Consider the following 19,261-nt stretch of genomic DNA (forward strand, 5'->3'; position numbering starts at 1 on the left):
TGAGACGTGCTCCGATGTCGAACATCTCAGATTCGAAATGGGCGGAACATCTTCTACTCTGTGTCGAGTCATTCCACTCGTTCCAGTCTTTCGGAGCGCTGCCTCCCCCCCCCCACGGCGACGCACTTTTCATCGCATGGGAAGCGAAAATAAGCAACACCCGGCGTAGAAGTCAACTTGTTGCCGCAAGTTTTGATGCAACACCTCGCACTACCTCTGTTATCACTCGTTGTTGCATACGCAAAAAAAGAGAAAGCTACGAGGGGGATATATTTATTATAACAAAGAAAAAAATGGGAAAGCGAGGAAGGGGCGTTGAATGCACACAGCGGATGCAGGAATGCAGGGCGGATGCAGCGGAGATATTCAGCGAGATATTCCGTAACTGCGTTCGAAACATGTCAATAATCGTAATGGTAACGGAAGCCTGCAACCGATTTTCTTCAGAAGTCTCCGTGTAAAGAGAGTTAAGTGCTTCATGCGTTTCGTTTCTAAAGGTAACTGATTGTATGCGCGTGTGCCATATGACGTTAATGAAAATTTGCCATAGTTTGTTTGAGTTTTTGGTGTATTCAATCTACCAGCCATTCCTGCTCTGGTACATTTATTGACATTAATACTACTCGAAATAATAGATGGTATTGTGAGGTTGGCCATAATGATACGGTAAGTCACACTTAAAGTGTTGTATTTCATAATTTAATTAATGCTAAGAATGTGAAAATCTTTACGAGAAACATGAAAGTAAAATGGCATTCTGAAAATGATTCTGGTGGCCTGGCTATCAATGACTAATAGAGGGCGTAAGTGTGGCGTTTATGTAATTGTCCAAACGGAAGTACTTGAGTTAGAAACGTGACGTCTTGTCATTCCTGGGTGACGTTCATGCACTTTGATGAAAAGAAAAATCCTTTTCACTTTGACGCGGACGCCTTATTAAACTCTTCGTGTGTGAGTTGACGACGTGTCTCTCTGTTGATTCGAAGGTTTTGGGTTGAGGCGCTGCCGATGAGGCCAGCAGCTTAATGGCTTGATACCTAGATATTCCCCAGACACATCAGCCTTGTTAAGCAAAAGGAAGAAGGGACCTCGCGTAGACATGATTCATCGTGTACTCGTGTACATCACGTACGCATCATTCATCGTTATTCTAGTCATTGATAAAAATATAATGGTCCTCAGAGTGAGGGCCGAAGCCCTTCGTTGTCCAAAGTTGTCAATTATATTGATGGCGCAGGGCGTTTGTGGGATGGGCCTGAGCATGTAACAAGCAATTCAGCCTAGTGAGAGTGCGAAAGTCGAATCTAATTTATAGACTAACGTGATGAAATTTAAGTTCGAGACACCGCGTGATGCTGAAAGGTTGGTAGCGCGGGCAATGACGAAGGATGTGTTCCGGATCTTCCAGGTCCCATCAATGACGCTTGCCGCAAACGGTAACGCCAAGGAGCTGTAAAAGCGACATTGAACCGCGTCCAGTGAATTAATGCACTATCTCTACGAGAAGCATGTAACGGCATCCACAGAGCGAGCGTCGGACCAACTCTTGTCACCTATAGTCACCATATAAACCATAGTCTATATAGTCACCTATAGTCACCTTTCAGGAGTGCAATATTCGTCCATCTGCTAGAAGGGAGAGCTGCTCATTCCTCATGAGCCCACATGACGTGGAATTCTCCACTAACTAACTAGCCTGTGGGTTGCTTCCTTCTGTCGCATGTATCGCTACGCATGCATGGCGACGGACGATCCCTGTATACCTTGCGTGCTTGCAGGCGGGCTCTCGATGGACGTGAGGTGGAATTTCGTCTCCTGGTTCCAGAAGGTCCAGAAGAATCACCGAAACGCATGACAGACGACTGGGTAGAGACCACGCATTGAATCTTTATGTAAGAAGTCAATGAGGCTGGGGCGTGTCACACGCGCCATACGATAACAGTCACATTTGGGGCGGACACAGATTTTCCTCAGGACAGGGTAACGGGCTATGGTGTGCAGGCAAGCAGAGCAACTGCCGAGCTGCTTCTCTTTCACATAACACCTCAATCGGGAGTTCTCCGGTTTCCTCCAGAACGTGGTTCAACGCGTTTCAATCACTTCGGGGTGTCTCAACCGCTCTAGCAGCCCCAAGGCGACGAAGAAGGCTATCTGCAAAGATGCCCCGAGGGGTATTCGGTGAGGACGTGGAAGTTGTTTGCAGACCTGGAATGTTGTAAAGCAGCGTCGTCCACACCAAGGCTTTATAAACTTCTCTATCCAGGTCCACACACACACAAATGAGATGATGGTGTGGTGGGTCATTCATCGCCGTTTGGGCGGTACAATGCCCCATTGCGCTTGTGAAAGGGATGAGAAAGTGATGATGATAGAAAGGGTGTCTTTTTAGAGTTCGTCAATTAATCGAGTGCAGTGAAGGAACTCTGAAACAACCCGTAGGCCTCGTGTCTGATGTGAGGTGTCTGACCGTGGCCCGATAATTTAGGTCAAGTCGAACTGGCGTTGAGCGACGCGTTGCAGAGCAGTACAGAAGTATACTGAATAGCGGAAATCCGAAGGTGCGACTTGGCTCCGAGATGTAAGACCAAATGGCGCGGTAGAAAACACAGGATAAGGAAGAGACGAGAAGCTCTTCGACTGTGGACCTGCTCACGCTCTGTTGTCAGCTAGCACAACGCAATGTTTTGACGGAATTCCTTGAGAGGACGCCGTTGTTGTAGCTGACGAATTTCCGGTGACCCGCTACGTCGCCGCAGAATATCGTGACGACCTTCCTAGGTGACGTCTGTCCGCTGAAGGACGGGTTTATTGGGTGTTTTGAATTGTGTAAATTGAACTGCACAGTTACAAGATGCCGTTTATCGACTGGCTGAGCTCATGATCGAAGTCGAGCACGGTAGCAATATGGGAGCGGTGACATTGCTTTCAGACTCGTGCGTCTGCGATTACCGACGCACGTTACATTGTGAAAATTATCCGCTGTCCTAACTGCGGCGCGTGTACGATGTCGCCCCACAAGTGTTGGAGGACTCAAGTTTACATCGGCTGATGATAAAAAGATAAAAAAAAACACTGAAACTATTGTTTATTACCATACTGGTCCTACAAGCTTTCATGTAGTGGACTGTATTTCATCGGGTACGAAGATACTTACCATAATTATAATATTATAACCATAATTATTATACCATAAATTTTACAAATTCAATACAAATTCTAAATAAATGAACAATAAATAAATTTTGCACCTAATGGAATGCACTCCTCTGCATGAAAGCTTGTACGATAATAAACCGTAGTTTCGGTGTTCTTTAAATCTTTTTGTCACTTGCGTCGACCGTACCTGGCTCAGTTTCAACATTCCCCGATTATCGGGTTATTCCAGGTCATTCCCTAAATGCCATTCCATTGCCCGTATAAAGCCTCCGCCATCAAGAGGAAAACAAAACTAAGTTCTTATGCACCCCCCCCCCCCCAAAAAAAAAAAAATGTCGGTTGAGAAAAGGTACCACAACTGAGATTCCAATGGAAACTTTATTCACATGTCGACTGATATCCGAAGCAGTACACTAAAATGTATGCACCGGCACACTGAGTTACATACAACATTGTCCTAAAGGGGATGGATTGTGGTGTCACTCGTTTATTGCGTCTCAAAAAGCAGCAATCCTGCCAACTTCGGTTGACAAACGAGGGTTTGTCGCTTCAACCTCTGGTGCCTGAAAGAGGAAAGAAGAATCAGCACGTTTGCATCGGTGCAAAATGACGTACGTTACATGACAACTGATATGCGCAGCCGGTATGACATGCTGCAGACATTAGGAAGTTGCAGTACAGCTTGGGAGAAACGTTTGCGGAACACTGGGGTGTCGTATTTGTTACTGTGCTAGCTGATCGTTGGATTCTTGTTATATAATGGTTCAGCAGGATGTTAATATTTCTGCTTCATATTTAGGTAGCGTGATATTTTCTTCGACTACATGCAAAGGGGTTGAAGACGGTGTTTGCTAAGTGGCATTCTTAGTAGAATTTTTCAGTGAATTCAAAAAGTTACGCGACCCACGTGGTACTGAACTTTAGCCACTCATCAATTCTTCGTTCCCACATCTAATTGTACTGGCGGCATGGCCGGGTTGGTCAAGGCGTCCCGATCGTTGGTGGTAGCCAAGGTGGTGCTGAAGACTGCGGGGTGATGCGTTCGAATCCTAAGACGGACTGTGCTGTCTGAGGTCTTCCCTGGACTTTCCGAATGCGTTCCAGGTGAATTCGGCACAGTTCCCTTGAAGTCGGCCCATGACGCGCATTAGCCACCCCCCCCCCCCACTCCTTCCTGCTGTCCTCCCTTCATCTGTCCAAGTCTGTACGCCGCTCATAGCCACAGTTGCTTCGCGGCGCTAACACGGAACTAAAATATCATTTAATTGCTCACATTTGTTTCAAATTACTCGCACGTTCCCCTTTAGCTATTCATTTTAACAAAGAGCATTGCATCGAATGCTGTTTGAGAAGTTGCTACGTTACACGCTTGGTGGCGCTACACTAAGACTGGCCGTGCGACAGAGGCAGCGTGGTCCAGAAAATTCGATAGCGCGGGCAATGGAGATGGGAAGCGTGCTCCGGACTTCCCAAATCAGCACCGCAAATTACCTCGAGCAATGAGTTGAAATACGACTAGAGCACTGCACGGGCCTCAATCTATCGGTCCGACCCGGCCCGTACCCGACGCCACGGAGGCTTATCCGACCGGAGCCCGACCCGGACGCCGTAAGTCCGGCCGAGGCAGCATCGCAGTTGCAATGGGGCGGACACTGTACACACCAAACAGCGTAAACTGCACATACTTGGAACGCGCAAGCGCAGCTTTTGATGCGGTTTGTACTTGTAGCAACACGCGGGCGCCGAGTCTAACGCGCCTGTCCACGGACTGGCCGCATTTTTAGGCCCCGGCCCGGTCCGAACCCGGCTTTTCCTTGATTTACCCGCCCGAGGCCGGCCCAAGCCCGAAGGATCCCGAGTTTCTCGGCCCAAGCCCTGCTCGAGCCCGAGAAATTGGTAGGATACCCGGCCCAGTGTATCAGACTGTAAAAGTGTAAAAGGGCCGTGGCTATCTAACACAGTGGTAGCACAGGCTCGAGACCGACATAAGCCCGGCTATGTACGGGCCGGCCCATAATGGTCAAACCCGAGCCCAGCTCAAGCCCACAAAGAAGAAGCTTTACCCGGCACGGTCCGGCCCACGGGCCGGGCCTGGCCGGGCTCGGGTTTTCGGGTATGCCCGAGCAAATGCAGTGCTCTAGTCCAGGGTGCATGACGCAGGCGAGATCCACAGCGTGGCGAAGTCGAGAATAAGTCGACGTCTATGTTGTAGCGTTTTAGAAGAAAGACGGCGGGAGCACCCAGCTCCATGGTTTCTTTGTTTTCAAAACGTATGGTGAGTATTATATAATGTGAAAGACTGACTCACAAAAGCTTGGCCCGACTGTGACCCGAGAACACTCGGACTGAACCCAAGCCCGGCCCGAGCCCGCAGTCAAAGCGGCTTTGAGGCCCGATTTCGGCAGCGGGCCGGGCCGGGCTCTGGCTTTCGTGCATGGCCGTCCCTTTGTAGCGCTCTAAGTACGACTACCCCTATCATCGTCACCTACAATGCATTCCCGTTGCCTTGCTCATTGGAGTCTTCGTAGTGCATAATAAAGCTTGAGCAACACAGCCGGGGAATGACGAGACGACAACGAAGGACTCAGCAGTCCCTCAACATGCCTTCCGAGGGCAATGCGCAACTTTGTGAGTTTTCTTGGTGTCCTCATTAAATATTCATTGCAAGTTTTGAGCGCATTGTATCGTCTGGTCATTCTCGGGTGTTCCTCAAGGTTTGTTCTGCACTATGAACGTTCACCAGCTGGCCGCAATCGTTTCAGTTCACTTCAATTCACACTTTGCAGCGCGTTTTATGCAATTCAAGTTTAGTAAATGAAATGAATTAAAATGAAAATGAAATTATCTCCATTTGAGTCTTGTTCCATCCCGATATGCCTGTGACGCAATACCGAGAACCGGGGTAGTCGGTGTCTATGAATCATGGCGTCGTCAGTGCAAATATAACAATGACTTAGACAGCCGGGGGCAACGCTGGGCTCTGTCTCTTTCGCTCCATGTTATATGTGCGCTGAATACGTCATGATTGTCATTGACGATCGGTGGCAGGTGCAGTACTCACTCGAACAGGCAGCGATACACTCGTTGAACGACCTGAAGTTGTTTCTGTTGCCACCACAACCACCGTATATGAACTCTCGGCAAGTGCCAGCAGCCCGACTGTAGTGGAACCTTGGGATGTAAGCCATACACCGTCCAGGTTCTGGTGGAAGCAGGCAGGCTTGCCGTTGTAGAATTGCCGCGTATGATTCTGGGCAGATTGAGAGCGATTGTTACACTGGGAGAAATCGTCGTTCGGTACACCAAGCACCGTGGGGAGAGTAGAGTAGAGAAGGGCAAGAAAGGATGTCCGCCCTTTCTTCACACATTTGAGAAGCGCGCTGTGTATCTTCGCTATTTGAGAAATTTGTAAAACTCTTATTCTTGCAATTGCATTGATTTGCAGGCAGCTGCATGAATATTGAAGCACAACGACAGAGTACCGACGTTAAAGCAAAAAACAGCGACACGCTAGTAACCTTTACTTGTCTGACTTCGCACGAGGGACGTCAGTAACGGTAGTCGATTGTAGTTCATCGTATACGCTATGGCCTTTGCATACGTAAGGGATTGAGCTGTGGTTCTGCGCAATGCGCGAAGCCCTCTTTAGGTTTTGCGCGTGCGTAGAATCAGCACGCTATCCCTGACGTACGCAAAGAGCGTTAGCGTACGATGCAGTAAAACTCCCTCATAACATTTTTGCGTGGCCAATGCTTTCCATGCTGCCAGTTTCACAATATGGGAAACTAGAGATTATGAGAGATTTACATAATTGGCTTTACTTGTTATGCGTTTGTGTAAACTATGGGAAATTTGCACTCATCTTTCACACTAAAATGCTTTGGTCCGGATACCGCGCTTATCGACGTTTGTTCCGTACTGCGGTTATTGTGTTGGCCATGGCGTTCTATTTCTTGGTGACCTGCCTTCCGATGAAGCACCATGTTCGTCGATGTAGTGCGTCTCTGCTGACTTCGTAGGGAACTATGCTGGCAGTCGCATTACAAGGTCTGTGCGAAACACCGGGAAAAAACCTAGTCACCACAGTCGGTGCCGCCTGTGCTGTTCTACTGTACCATATACTACCATGGGCTGCGCAGTCAATGCCCAAAATCACGGACCGAACGCATGACATAATCGTCATCAACGCTGTCATATTAGACAACTAGAATCAGAGAAGTGCACGGGGACAGCATGTAAAACTTGGCATGGACATACCTGCAACCGATACCAGGCAAACGATCAGAGCGATCACCAGGATAGCCTTCATGGCAGGAGTCTTGCGGAGATGTCCTTGAAAGGGAGTGTAGTTTCAGAGAACGACGATCGGTCTGTCACTACGGGATACCTGAGATTCTCATATATGTGTGCGTCTCATTTCATCATTCGCTCATATCAGTGTTATGTGCTTTCAAGTGTCGCCGTCCTTGTAGTCGTGATAAGCAACAATAGGAACGTAGTTTAGATACAAGTGTTTCAAACTTTTGGCCAACACAGAGTGCCTGACGAAATTGATTACGAAGAAACGAAACAATATTCATACAATTCCCCGGCGCACTTGAAGCACCGCTATATCAGGGAGCGCGTTCCAGGTATAGCCTGTCACGAGTGGCTGCGAGATCTGACCTTCACAGTTTGCACACAGGAAAAAGACAAAAGACTAGGCAGATATGATACAAGTTATAGTGGTATGAAATCAACAACAACGACAGAGCTGTTTATTGGACCACGCTTTTCCCTAGTGCATGGTTCGCTCTGTTGATTGTGGTTCGCAGAAAGATCTTCTTCGGTACATATACTCCCTAGGACGGCGCATAATGTCGCTGTTCGGTACCGTCTCCACAGCTGCTTCGGGCGGCGGGAAGCCGGTACATGCGCCGCGGTACTCTTCACATGCGCTTTCATGTGAACATGCCACTTTTCGTCTTGAGCACGTGACGCCAGCGTCGCAGCCACTGATCTCTATGTGTAAAGGCTGGATCGCGCATGGGAAAGGGGCTCGTGGGGGAGAGGCACGCATTTGGGCCCCCATGTTGGTGGGACCTAAAGCGACGTGTGTGCCCATAGAAAACAATGGTAGGCAACAGAGATTGTGAGTATTTATTGCGCTGCAAGCGTTGATCGTTGTTTGTCGTCACACAATTTTGTAAGGTGCCAGTACACTGATGTATCCTAACAGTCTTTCACAGCTGTCCTGCCATTCGATTCTTAATTACGTTATGTTTTTTATTCCGAAACTTAGACCGCCACTGCAGTGCAGCGCTGGGGATTGTGCTACAGCACGTTTCACAGCCAACGTTTCAATAAGAAACGATGTGAGATTAACAACAACCATGTATATAATCTCCCGTGCTGCGTTCTGGACAAAATCTGTTCCAGAAAGAATGGTCCCGGAAAAGATATACTCGCATGGCAGAAAGAGATCGTTCCGTAGAATCACAGACGTTGTTTTAGATAGGTGTATGCGTTTAGTACGATTTATATCAAGCATCAAGCAAGTTTTGGGTTGAGGCGCTGCCGAGGAGGCCAGCACCTTAATGGCTTGATACCTACATGTTCCCCAGACACATCAGCCTTGTTGAGGAAAATGAAGAAGGGACCTCGCGTACACATGATTCATCGTGTACTCGTGTACATCGCCTACGCATCATTCATCGTCATTCTAGTCATTGATAAAAATATAATGGTCCTCAGAGTGAGGGTCGAAGCCCTTCGTTGTCCAAAGTTGCCAATTGTATTGATGGCGCAGAGCGTTTGTGGGATGGGCTTGAGGATGTAACAAGCAACTGAGCGTAGTGAGTGTGCGAAAGTCGATTTTAGTTTATAGACTAACGTGATGAAATTTAAGTTCGAGATACCGCGTGATACTAAAAGGTTGGTAGCGCGAGCAATGGCGAAGGATGTGTTTCGGATTTTCCAGGTCCTATAACTCACGGAATGAGGCTTGCCGCAAACGGTAACGCCACTATAGTATAAAAGCGACATTGAATCGCGTCCAGTGAATTAATGCACTGTCCTTACGAGAGGCATGTAACGGCATCCACAGAGCGAGCGTTGGACCAACTTTTGTCACCTATAGTCACCATATAGACCATAGTCTATATACTCACCTACAGTCACCTTTCAGGAGTGCCATATTCGTCAGTCTGCTAGAAGGGAGAGCTGCTCATTCCTCACGAGCCCACAATGACGTGGAATTCTCCACTAACTAACTAGCCTGTGGGTTGCTTCCTTCTTTTGCATGTATCGCTACGTCCGTCGCCATGACGGCGGACGATCCCTGTATACCTTGCGTGCTTGCAGGCGGGCTCTCGATGGACGTGAAGTGCAATTTCGTCTCCTGGTTCCAGAAGGTCCAGAAGAATCACCGAAACGCGCGTCAGACGACTGGGTACAGACCACGCATTGAATCTTTATGTAAGAAGTCAATGAGGCTGGGGCGTGTCACACGCGCCATACGATAAAAGTCACATTTGGGGCGGACACTGATTTTCCTCAGGAGAGGGTAACGGCTATGGTGTGCAGGCAAGCAGAGCAACTGCCGAGCTGCTTCGCTTTCACGTCACTGCTCAGCCGGGAGTTCTCCGGTTTCCTCCAGAACGTGGTTCAACGCCCCCGTTTCAATCACTTCGGGGTGTCTCAACCGCTCTAGCAGCCCCAAGGCGACGAAGAAGGCTATCTGCAATGATGCCCCGAGGGGTATTCGGTGAGGACGTGGAAGTTGTTTGCAGACCTGGAAGGTTGTAAAGCAGCGTCAGTCCACACCAAGGCTTTATAAACTTCTCTATCCACGTCCACACACACAAATGAGATGATAGTGTGGTGGGTCATTCATCGCCGTTTGGGCTGTACAATGCCCCATTGCGCTTGTGGAAGGGAGGTGAAAGTAATGATGATGGAAAGGTGTCTTTTTAGAGTTCGTCAATTAATCGAGTGCTGGAGAGGATCTCTGCAACAACCCGTAGGCTTTGCATCTGATGTGAGGTGTCTGACCGTGGCCCGATAATTTAGGTCAAGTCGAACTGGCGTTGAGCGACCCGTTGCAGAGCAGTACAGAAACATACTGAATAGCGGAAATCCGAAGGTGCGACTTGGCTCCGAGATGTAAGACCAAATAGCGCGGTAGAAAACACAGGATAAGGAAGAGACGAGAAGCTCTTCGACTGTGGACCTGCTCACGCTCTGTTGTCAGCTAGCCCAACGCAATGTTTTGACGGAATTCTTAGGGAGGACGCCGTGGTTGTAGCTGACGAATTTCCGGTGACTGTGAGAGTTGGTGGTTGTTCGCTACTCTGCTCCAGGGCACGCTACGTCACTGCAGAATATCGTGACGAGCTTCCTAGGTGACGTCTGTCCGCCGAAGGACGGCTTCATTGGGTGTTTTGAATTGCGTAAATTGAACTGCACAGTTAAGATGCCGTTTATCGACTGGCTAAGCTCATTATCGAAGTTGAGCACGGTAGGAATATGGGAGCAGTGACATTGCTTTCAGACACGTGCGCTTGCGATTTCCACGGCACGTTAAATAACTCCAATTGTGAAAATTATCCGCTGTCCTAAATGCGGCGCGTGTACGATGTCGCCCCACAAGTGTTGGAGGACTCACCTTTACACCGGCTGATGATAAAAAGATAAAAAACACAAACTATTGTTTATTATCATACAGGTCCTACAAGCTTTTATGCAGTAAACTGCATTTCATCCGGTACAAAAATATTTTCCATAATTATAAATTTTACAAATTCAATACAAATTTTAAATAAATAAACAATAAATAAATTTTGTACCTAATGGAACGCAGTCCTTTGTACGAAAGCGATAATAAACCGTAGTTTCGGTGTTCTTTAAATATTTTTGTCACTGGTGTTGACCGTACCAGGCTCAGTTTCAACATTCCCCGATTATCAGGTTATTCCAGGTCATCCCCTACTAACTTTATTTACAGGACAACTGATATCTCAAGTAAAACTTATGCACCGCCAAACTGAGTTAGATACAACATTGTCCCAAAAGGGATGGATTAAGGTTTCACTCGTTTATTGCATCTCAAAAATCAGCAATCCTGGCAACTTCGGTTGACGAACGAGGGTTTGTCGCTTCAACCTCTGGTGCCTAAAAGAGGAAAAAAGAATAAGCACGTTTACATCGATGTAAAATGACGTACTTTACATGACAACTGATACGCGCAGGCGATATGAAATGCTGCAGACATTTGGGAATTGCCGTACAACCTGGGAGAAACGTTTGCGGAACACTGGGGTGTCGTGTTTGTTACTGTGCTCGCTGATATTTGGGTTCTTGTTATATAATGGTTCAGCAGGATGTAAGTATTTCTGCTTCATATTTAGGTAACGTGATATTTTCTTCGACTACATGCAAAGGGGTTGAAGAAGGTCTTTGCTAAGTGGCATTCTCAGTAGAATTTTTCAGTGAATTCAAAAAGTTGCGCGCCCCACGTGGTACTGAACTTTAGCCACTCATCAATTCTTCGTTCTCACATCTACTTGTACAGACGGCATGGCCGGGTTGGTCAAGACGTCCCGATCGTTTGTGGTAACCAAGGTGGTGCTGAAGACTGCGGGCTGATGCGTTCGAATCCTAAGATGGACTGTGCTGTCTGAGGTCTTCCTTGGATTTTCCAGGTGAATTCGACACAGTTCCCTTGAAGTCGGCCCATGACGCACATTAGCCACCCCCACACTGCTTCCTGCTGTCCTCTCTCCATCTGTCCACGTCTGTACGCCGCTCATAACCGCAGTTGCTTCGTGGCGCTAACACGGAACTAAAAAATAATTTAATTGCTCACATTTGTTTCAAATTACTCGCACGCTCGCTTTAGCTATTCATCTTAACAAAGAGCATTTCATCGAATGCTGTTTGCGAAGTTGCTACGTTACACGCTTGGTGGCGCTACATTAAGACGGGCCGTGCGACAGAGACAACGTGGTCCAGAAAATTCGATGGCGCGGGCAATGAAGATGGGGTGTGTGCTCCGGACTTCCCAAATCAGCACCGCAAATTACCGCGAGCAATGGGTTTAAATATGACAAGAGCACTGCATCGGCCTCAATCTATCGGCCCGACCCGGTCCGTATCCGACGCCACGGAGGCTTACCCGAGCGAAGTCCGACCCGGATGCCGAAAGTCCGGCCGAGGCCCGCATCGCAGGTGCAATGGGGCGGACACTGTACACACCAATCAGTGTAAACTGCACATATTTGGAAAGCGCAAGCGCAGCTTTTCATACTGTTTGTACTTGTAGCAACATGCGGGCGTGGAGTCTATCACGCCTGTCCGCGGTAGAGCACTGCACTGGCCGCATTTCTAGGCCCAGGCCCGACCCGAACTCGTCCTTACGTTGATTTACCCGCCCGGGCCCGGCCCAAGCCCCAAGGATCCCAAGTTTCTCGGCCCAAGCCCGGCTCGAGCCCGAGAAATTGATAGGATACCCGGCCCAGTGCATGAGGCTGTGAAATTTGGCCTTGGCCATCTAACAGAGTGGTAACACAGGCTCGAGACCGATATGGGCCCGGCAATGTCCGGTCCCGGGCCCGACCCTGGCCCAAAATGGTCAAACCCGAGCCCAGCCGAAGCGCACAAAAAAGAAGCTTTACCCGGCTTGGTCCGGACCACGGGCCGGGCTCTGGCTTTCAGGTAAGTTCGAACCCGTGCAATACTCTAGTCCACGGTGCATGACGCAGGCGAGATCCCCAGCATGGCGAAGTCGAGAATAAATCGACGCCTATCTTGCAGCGTTTTAGAAGAAAGACGGCGGGAGCACCCAGCTCCATGGTGTCTTTGTTTTCAAAACGCACGTTGAGGATTATATAATGCGAAAAACTGACTCACGAAAACTTCGCCCGACTGCGACCCGAGAACTCTCGGACTGAACCCAAGCCCGTCCCGAGTCCGCAGTCAAAAACGGCTTTGAGGCCCGATTTCGGCCCGCGGGCCAGGCCGGGCTCTGGCTTTCGGGCATGGCCGTCCCTTTGAACTGCTCTCAGTAGGACTACCCCTATCACTGTCACCATCAATGCATTCCCGTTGCCTTGCTCATTCGAGTCTCCATAATGCATAAAGCTTGAGGAACACAGCCAGAGAATAACGAGACGACAACGAAGGACTCAGCAATCCCTCCACATCCCTTCCGAGGGCGATCCGCAACTTTGTGAGTTTTCTTGATGTCATCATTAAATATTCATTGCAGGTTTTGAGCGCTTTGTATCGTATGGTCAATCCCGGGTGTTCCTCAAGGTTTGTTTTACACTATGAACGTTCACCAGCTCGCCGCAGTCCTTTTAGTTCACTTCAATTCACACTTTGCAGCGCATTTTTGGGCAATTGAAGTTCAATCAATGAAATGAATCAAAATGGAAATGAAAGTCTCTCCATCCGAGTCCTCTTCCATCGCGGTATGCCATTAACGTAATACCGAGAACCGGGGTAGTCGCTGTCTTTAATAAATGCGTCGTCAGTGCAAATATAACAATGACTTAGATGGACTGGTGTCTTGGTTCATGTTAAATGTGCGCTGATTACGTCGTGATTGTGATTGACGATCGGTGGCAGGTGCTGTACTTACCTGAGCAAGCAGCCAAACACTCCCTGAGTGACCTGAAGTTGTTTGCGTTGCCACCACAACCACCGTATATGAACTCTTGGCAAGTGCCAGCAGCCCGACTGTAGTGGTACCTCGGGATGCGAGCCTTACACAGTCCAGTCTCTGGTGGAAGCAGGCAGGCTTGCCGTAGTGGAATTGCCGCGTATGATTCTGGGCAGATTGAGAGCGATTGTTACACTGGGAGAAATCGTTGTTCACTACGCCAAGCACCGTGGGGAGAAGAGAGTAGAGAAGGGCAAGAAAGAAGGTGCGCCCTTTCCTCACACATTTGAGAAGCGCGCTGTGTATCTTCGCTCTACGGGAAATTTGTAAAACCTATTATTCAGGCAATTGTATTGATTTGCAGGCAGCTGCATGAATATTGAAGCAGAACGACAGAGTACCAACGTTAAAGCGAAAAGCAGCGGCACGCAAGTAACCTTTACTTGTCTGACTTCGCACGAGGGACGTCAGTAACAGTAGTCAATTTTAGTGCACCGTACAGACTATCGCCTTTGCATACGTAAGGGATAGCGCGGTGGTTCTGCGCAATGCGCGAAGCCCTCTTTAGGTTTTACGCGTGCGCAGAACCACCACGCTATCCCTCACGTACGCAGAGAGCGATAGCGTACGATGCAGTAAAACTCCTTCATAACATTTTTACGTTGTCAATGCTTTCCACGCTTGCAGTTTCACAGTATGGGAAACTAAGAGATTATGAGAGATTTCCATCACTTGGCTTTACTACTTATGCGTTTGTGTAAACTATGGAAAATTCGCACTCATCTTTCCCACTAAAATGCTTTGGTCCGGGTACCGCGCTTGTCGACGTTTGTTCCGTACTGCGGTTATTGTGTTGGCCATGGCGTTCTATTGCTGGGTGACCTGCTTTCCGATGAGGCACCATGTTCGACGATCTACTGCGTCTCTGCTGACTTCGTAGGAAACTATGCTGACAGTCGCATTACATGGTCTGAGCAAAACACCACGAAAAAACCCAGTCAACACAGTCGGTGCCGCCTGTGCTGTTCTACTCTACCACATACTATGACTGGGCTATACCATGGGCTGCGCAGTCAACGCCCACAGTCATGGACCGAACGCATGACATTATCGTCATCAACGCTGTCATATTAGACAACTAGAATCAGAGAAGTGCACGGGGATAGCACGTAAAACTCGGCATGGACATACCTGCAACGAGGCAAACGATCAGAGCGATCACCAGGATAGCCTTCATGGCAGGAGTCTTGCGGAGATGTCCGTGAAAGGGAGTGTAGTTTCAGAGAACGACGATCGGTCTGTCACTACGGGATACCTGAGATTCTCATATATGTGTGCGTCTCATTTCATCGTTCGCTCATATCAGTGTTATGTGCTTTCAAGTGTCGCCGTCCTTGTAGTCGTGATAAGCAACAATAGGAACGTAGTTTCGATACACGTGTTTCAAATTTCTGGCCAGCACGCAGTGACTGACGAAATCGATTACGAAGAAACGAAACGATATTCATAGAATTCCTCTGCGCACTTGAAGCACTGCTATATCAGGGAGCGCGTTCCAGGTATAGCCTGTCACGAGTGACTGGGAGATCTGACCTTGACAGTTTGCCAGGAAAAAGACAAAAGACTAGGCAGATATGCTACAAGTTATAGTGGTATGAAATCAACAACAACGACAGAGCTGTTTATTGGACCACACTTGTCCCTAGTGCATGGTTCGCTCTGTTGATTGTGGTTCGCAGCAAGATTTTCTTCGGTACATGTACTCCCTAGGACGGCCCATGATGTCGCTGTTCGGTACCGTCTCCACTGCTGCTTCGGGCGACGGGAAGCCGGTACACGCGCCGCGGAATTCTTCACATGCGCTGACATGTGAACGTGCCACTTTTCCTCTGGAGCACGTGACGCCAGCGTCGCAGCCACTGATCTCTATGTATAAAGGCTGGATCGCGCATGGGAGAGGGGCTCGTGGGGGAGAGGCACGCAATCGGGCCGCCATGTTGGTGGGCCCTAAAGCGATGTGTGTGCCAATAGAAAACAATGGGAGGCAACAGAGTTTACGAGTACTTATTGCGCTGCAAGCGTAGATCGTTGTTTGTCATCAGTCGTCACACAATTTTGTAAGGTGCCAGTACACTGATGTATCCTAACAGTGTTTCACAGGTGTCCTGCCGTTCGATTCTTAATTACGTTATGTTTTGTATTCCGAAACTTAGACCGTCACTGCAATGCAGCGCTGGGGATTGTGCTAGAGCACGTTTCACAGCCAACATTTCAATAAGAAACGATGTGAGATTAACAACAATCATGTATATAATCTCCCGTGCTGCGTTCTGGACAAAAATTGTTCCAGAAAGAATGGTCCTGCAAAAGATATACTGGCATGGCAGAAAGAGATCGTTCCGTAGAATCACAGCCGTTGTTTTAGATAGGTGTATGCGTTTAGTATGATTTATATCAACCATCACCGGAGAAGGAATCTTTTTAGTGAACGACAGTGGTGTTTTCGACGTAATGCCTCGCAAATATGGACACCGAAGCAGCCCAAATAATTACTTCACGCAATTAGATCACGCTCGTTAGGACAGTTAATCAGGTAGTGATATGTAACCTTATTCAAGTTACTTAGAAAGTGGTAACACCTCCTTGAGACACAAGTCTTATCTCTTTTTGAAGTACAGCTCTTCTATTTTTGTTTGATTCTTCCTTCATTTGTTCTGATTATTTGCAGGCGCGGTTGAGCCAGATTGAATGTCCTTCTGGCGTACTCAGATGCTTTTGCTGAATAGAACTGCAGCGTGAGCAAAGCTGCCTAGGGACGGGGGCCTGCCATCCAGTGCTGATTTTGTCGTGTGTGTATGTGGAGCACGCTCCACAAAATGTAGCTGCACATCTGAAACTCCAATCTTTATCATCGTCATCTAAAAGGGAGCGTCGTAGCACCGCCGTGAGACTAGACACGGTTTGCGAAGATCTTCTATGACACCTTCCGCAGATCGCACAGTTTTCTTCAGCCTCGAAGCCTCTCATAGAAACCACTTTGCATTTACTGTGACTCCCATTTTACATTTTGATGTGCGAGGGCTCTTTTGCACTACACACGTATGGTCTGCAAATTGCAACAGGACGATTTGGAGCTTGAAACAGTTGTGATTTTGGCCCTGGTGTACCCTGTCTGTGAAATTATATCAACTGAATCATGTGAAACGTAAACAAAACGGTGTAACACGATTTGCCTTTGTAAGGAAGACCAGTGATGATAAGTAAAGAGAATATACATTTTTCAAGTTCAACATTTATTTCTTGCACTTACGCGTTTCAAGATACAATGAACATGCTGGGAGGTCACAAAAGACTACGTTTATTGTTTTTTGACCTCCCTGCAATGACAATATATATTTCAGGAATGACAATGTACAGGTACACTCTCTAAATTTGTAGCACTCAATTTTAGGTTGGAATGAGCAATGAATAGCAACTGCCCTCTTTTTTTCTCATATATGCCGAACTTTCAATTGAATGTGATGAAATATGTGATAATATAATATATATATATATAAGAATAATATAATAATAATATATAAGAATATAATATGTGATAAATGAATGTGATCAACAGTAGATGTAAACAACATCACTAGCCAGAGAAATCCATTCTCAAGAAATAATGTTCTTCTTATAGCATATGTGCATGCCTATTATCTGAAACAATGATCACAGTTCCCTGACACGTTTTAATTTCTGAGAGTGTACTGTAGAGGCGGATTAGATCTACAACAGTTAATACAGGGTAGTATATACTGTGAATACCTTTAAAAATCCCATGACACATATGCTTTTACTTTTTGGAGGTGCTGTGGTAAGCAAAGTTTGTGGGCACTGCACGGGATCTGCACCAATTTATTGAGTATGTCGAGGCAGCTGTGAAAGAACCTGTATTGATGATGATTATTCCAATTTTTATGGTGCATCGACAACAAAGGTCATAATACGTCAGAACATTGGTTAGGATGCAAGTAGCTAAAAATAAATATGTTGTTTAATAAATGCATTGAACAAATGTTTAAAACATCAGTTTAAAACCGGGTTTACAATCCCGATATCTTTTAAAAAAATAAAAATTTAAAAACGCTTCTTAAAAGAATTATAGCTTCATCACCAAACAATAATGCCGGGTGAAGGAGCCTAAGGTGTGTAAGGTGTAAGGTGTGTTTCATAATGTGAACATTGAAATGTGCAAAATTGAGAGTGGCTAACCACAGTGCGTGCGCTGAGGTGGTTCCTTCCCGTAAAGTACAAACACGTGGATGGGGAACATGATACTTATCTGTAAACTCGATCACATCACACTGCACAGACGATCCTCTGGGTAGCCCCCATGAGGAAACCTGTATTGAGAGACCACTTTTGCCTTAAAAACTGCTACAAATAACACGACACGCTACAAATTATTATTATCGCAACAAGCTGACGACATAGCTCAGACACAAAGGCGCTATCCAAGTGGCACCACACCACCGTTATGTAGGATTCTTTGTCACAAATCAAACCAAGGCACAAAGCAATACCAATACATGAAAAGGGTGACAATCTTGGTCTCATTACGACGTAATACTGAACTTATGCGCGAAGGTAATTCAAAGAAATGTGTGCACTTGCTGTGCACTTGCTTCCGTAGAGAACACCGTGTACCGTGCTACCTATGCATGCAGAAAAGCGCTCGAGTGCTCGCACATATATTGATGACAACGCTACCAGTGTAGTGTAACATGTTCTCTCTACCATATTATGCACTCAAACTGCATTTACCGCTGGGCAATATGCACGTGTGTTCGATGGAACCTCGGAAGAGCCATCTGCTTGCATCCAAACAACTTGCATCCAGTGCTGGTTTTGGGCAAAAAAAAAACTTCAAATTGTCAAATAAATGTACAGAATGGATGCCTATTTATTCCTTGATAAAGAATGACTCACCTGTAGAAATTTAGGCCGCGTATTCCTGCCGGTACGGTTGATACGACCGTAATTGCAAGAAGTTGCCATGATCGCTGCGGCGACTGTTTTGGGTACAGTAAGATGGCGGCCGGTTGCCGCACGCTCGCGCTCCCCATCCGCGATCCAGCCTTTTACGATCGAGATCAGTGGTCGCAGCCGAGATGACTCTCCGAAACGACCAATCTGCATCACCCGCCTTTTTCCCCTTCCTTCGCTTTATTTCGCGCCAGCAGTTTCGGCGATGCGACGTACGGGCAGGATCTTCACGAAATTGAGCCCTGAAAAGCTGTCGCTGTAAAATTGGCCGTCGAATAGTCCACGTGATCTCCAGACGGGAGTCGAACAAAACTGGTGTTTCAGCGGCTACTTAATGCGAGCGAACTACGCACGCCCAGAGAAACACTTCCTCACCTATTTCGCCCCTTCTCTGTCCGCGTCACCTTGAACGTTACCTCAACGCACTCGGTTACC

At 47.4% G+C, this 19,261-nt stretch overlaps 1 protein-coding gene across 1 annotated transcript; it reads right to left on the reverse strand.

Moving 5' to 3' along the window:
* Positions 1-3,515: 3,515 nt before the first annotated feature.
* Positions 3,516-15,169, reverse strand: LOC135388347 (thrombin inhibitor hemalin-like). Its single transcript, XM_064617852.1, has 5 exons — positions 14,990-15,169; positions 13,778-13,966; positions 7,414-7,506; positions 6,218-6,406; positions 3,516-3,719 (listed from the first exon to the last, which is right to left on the reverse strand). Exons 1-5 carry the CDS (start codon positions 15,033-15,035, stop codon positions 3,706-3,708), a joined length of 531 nt encoding a protein of 176 aa, XP_064473922.1. The 5' UTR covers positions 15,036-15,169; the 3' UTR covers positions 3,516-3,705.
* Between the last annotated feature and the right edge of the window lie 4,092 nt (positions 15,170-19,261).

The sequence above is a fragment of the Ornithodoros turicata genome, chromosome 1 (assembly GCF_037126465.1).
Source record: "Ornithodoros turicata isolate Travis chromosome 1, ASM3712646v1, whole genome shotgun sequence".
Lineage (NCBI taxonomy): Eukaryota > Metazoa > Arthropoda > Arachnida > Ixodida > Argasidae > Ornithodoros > Ornithodoros turicata.

Bases quoted from the DNA above. Each gene is read 5' to 3' on its own strand.
- LOC135388347 (XM_064617852.1), bottom strand. From the start codon at position 15,035: ATGAAGGCTATCCTGGTGATCGCTCTGATCGTTTGCCTCGTTGCAG. The intron at 13,967-14,989 runs GTATGTCCATGC...CAATCTGCCCAG, and splicing joins GATCGTTTGCCTCGTTGCAG to AATCATACGCGGCAATTCCA. The intron at 7,507-13,777 runs GTAAGTACAGCA...TCGTTCTCTGAA, and splicing joins GTGTTTGGCTGCTTGCTCAG to ACTACACTCCCTTTCAAGGA.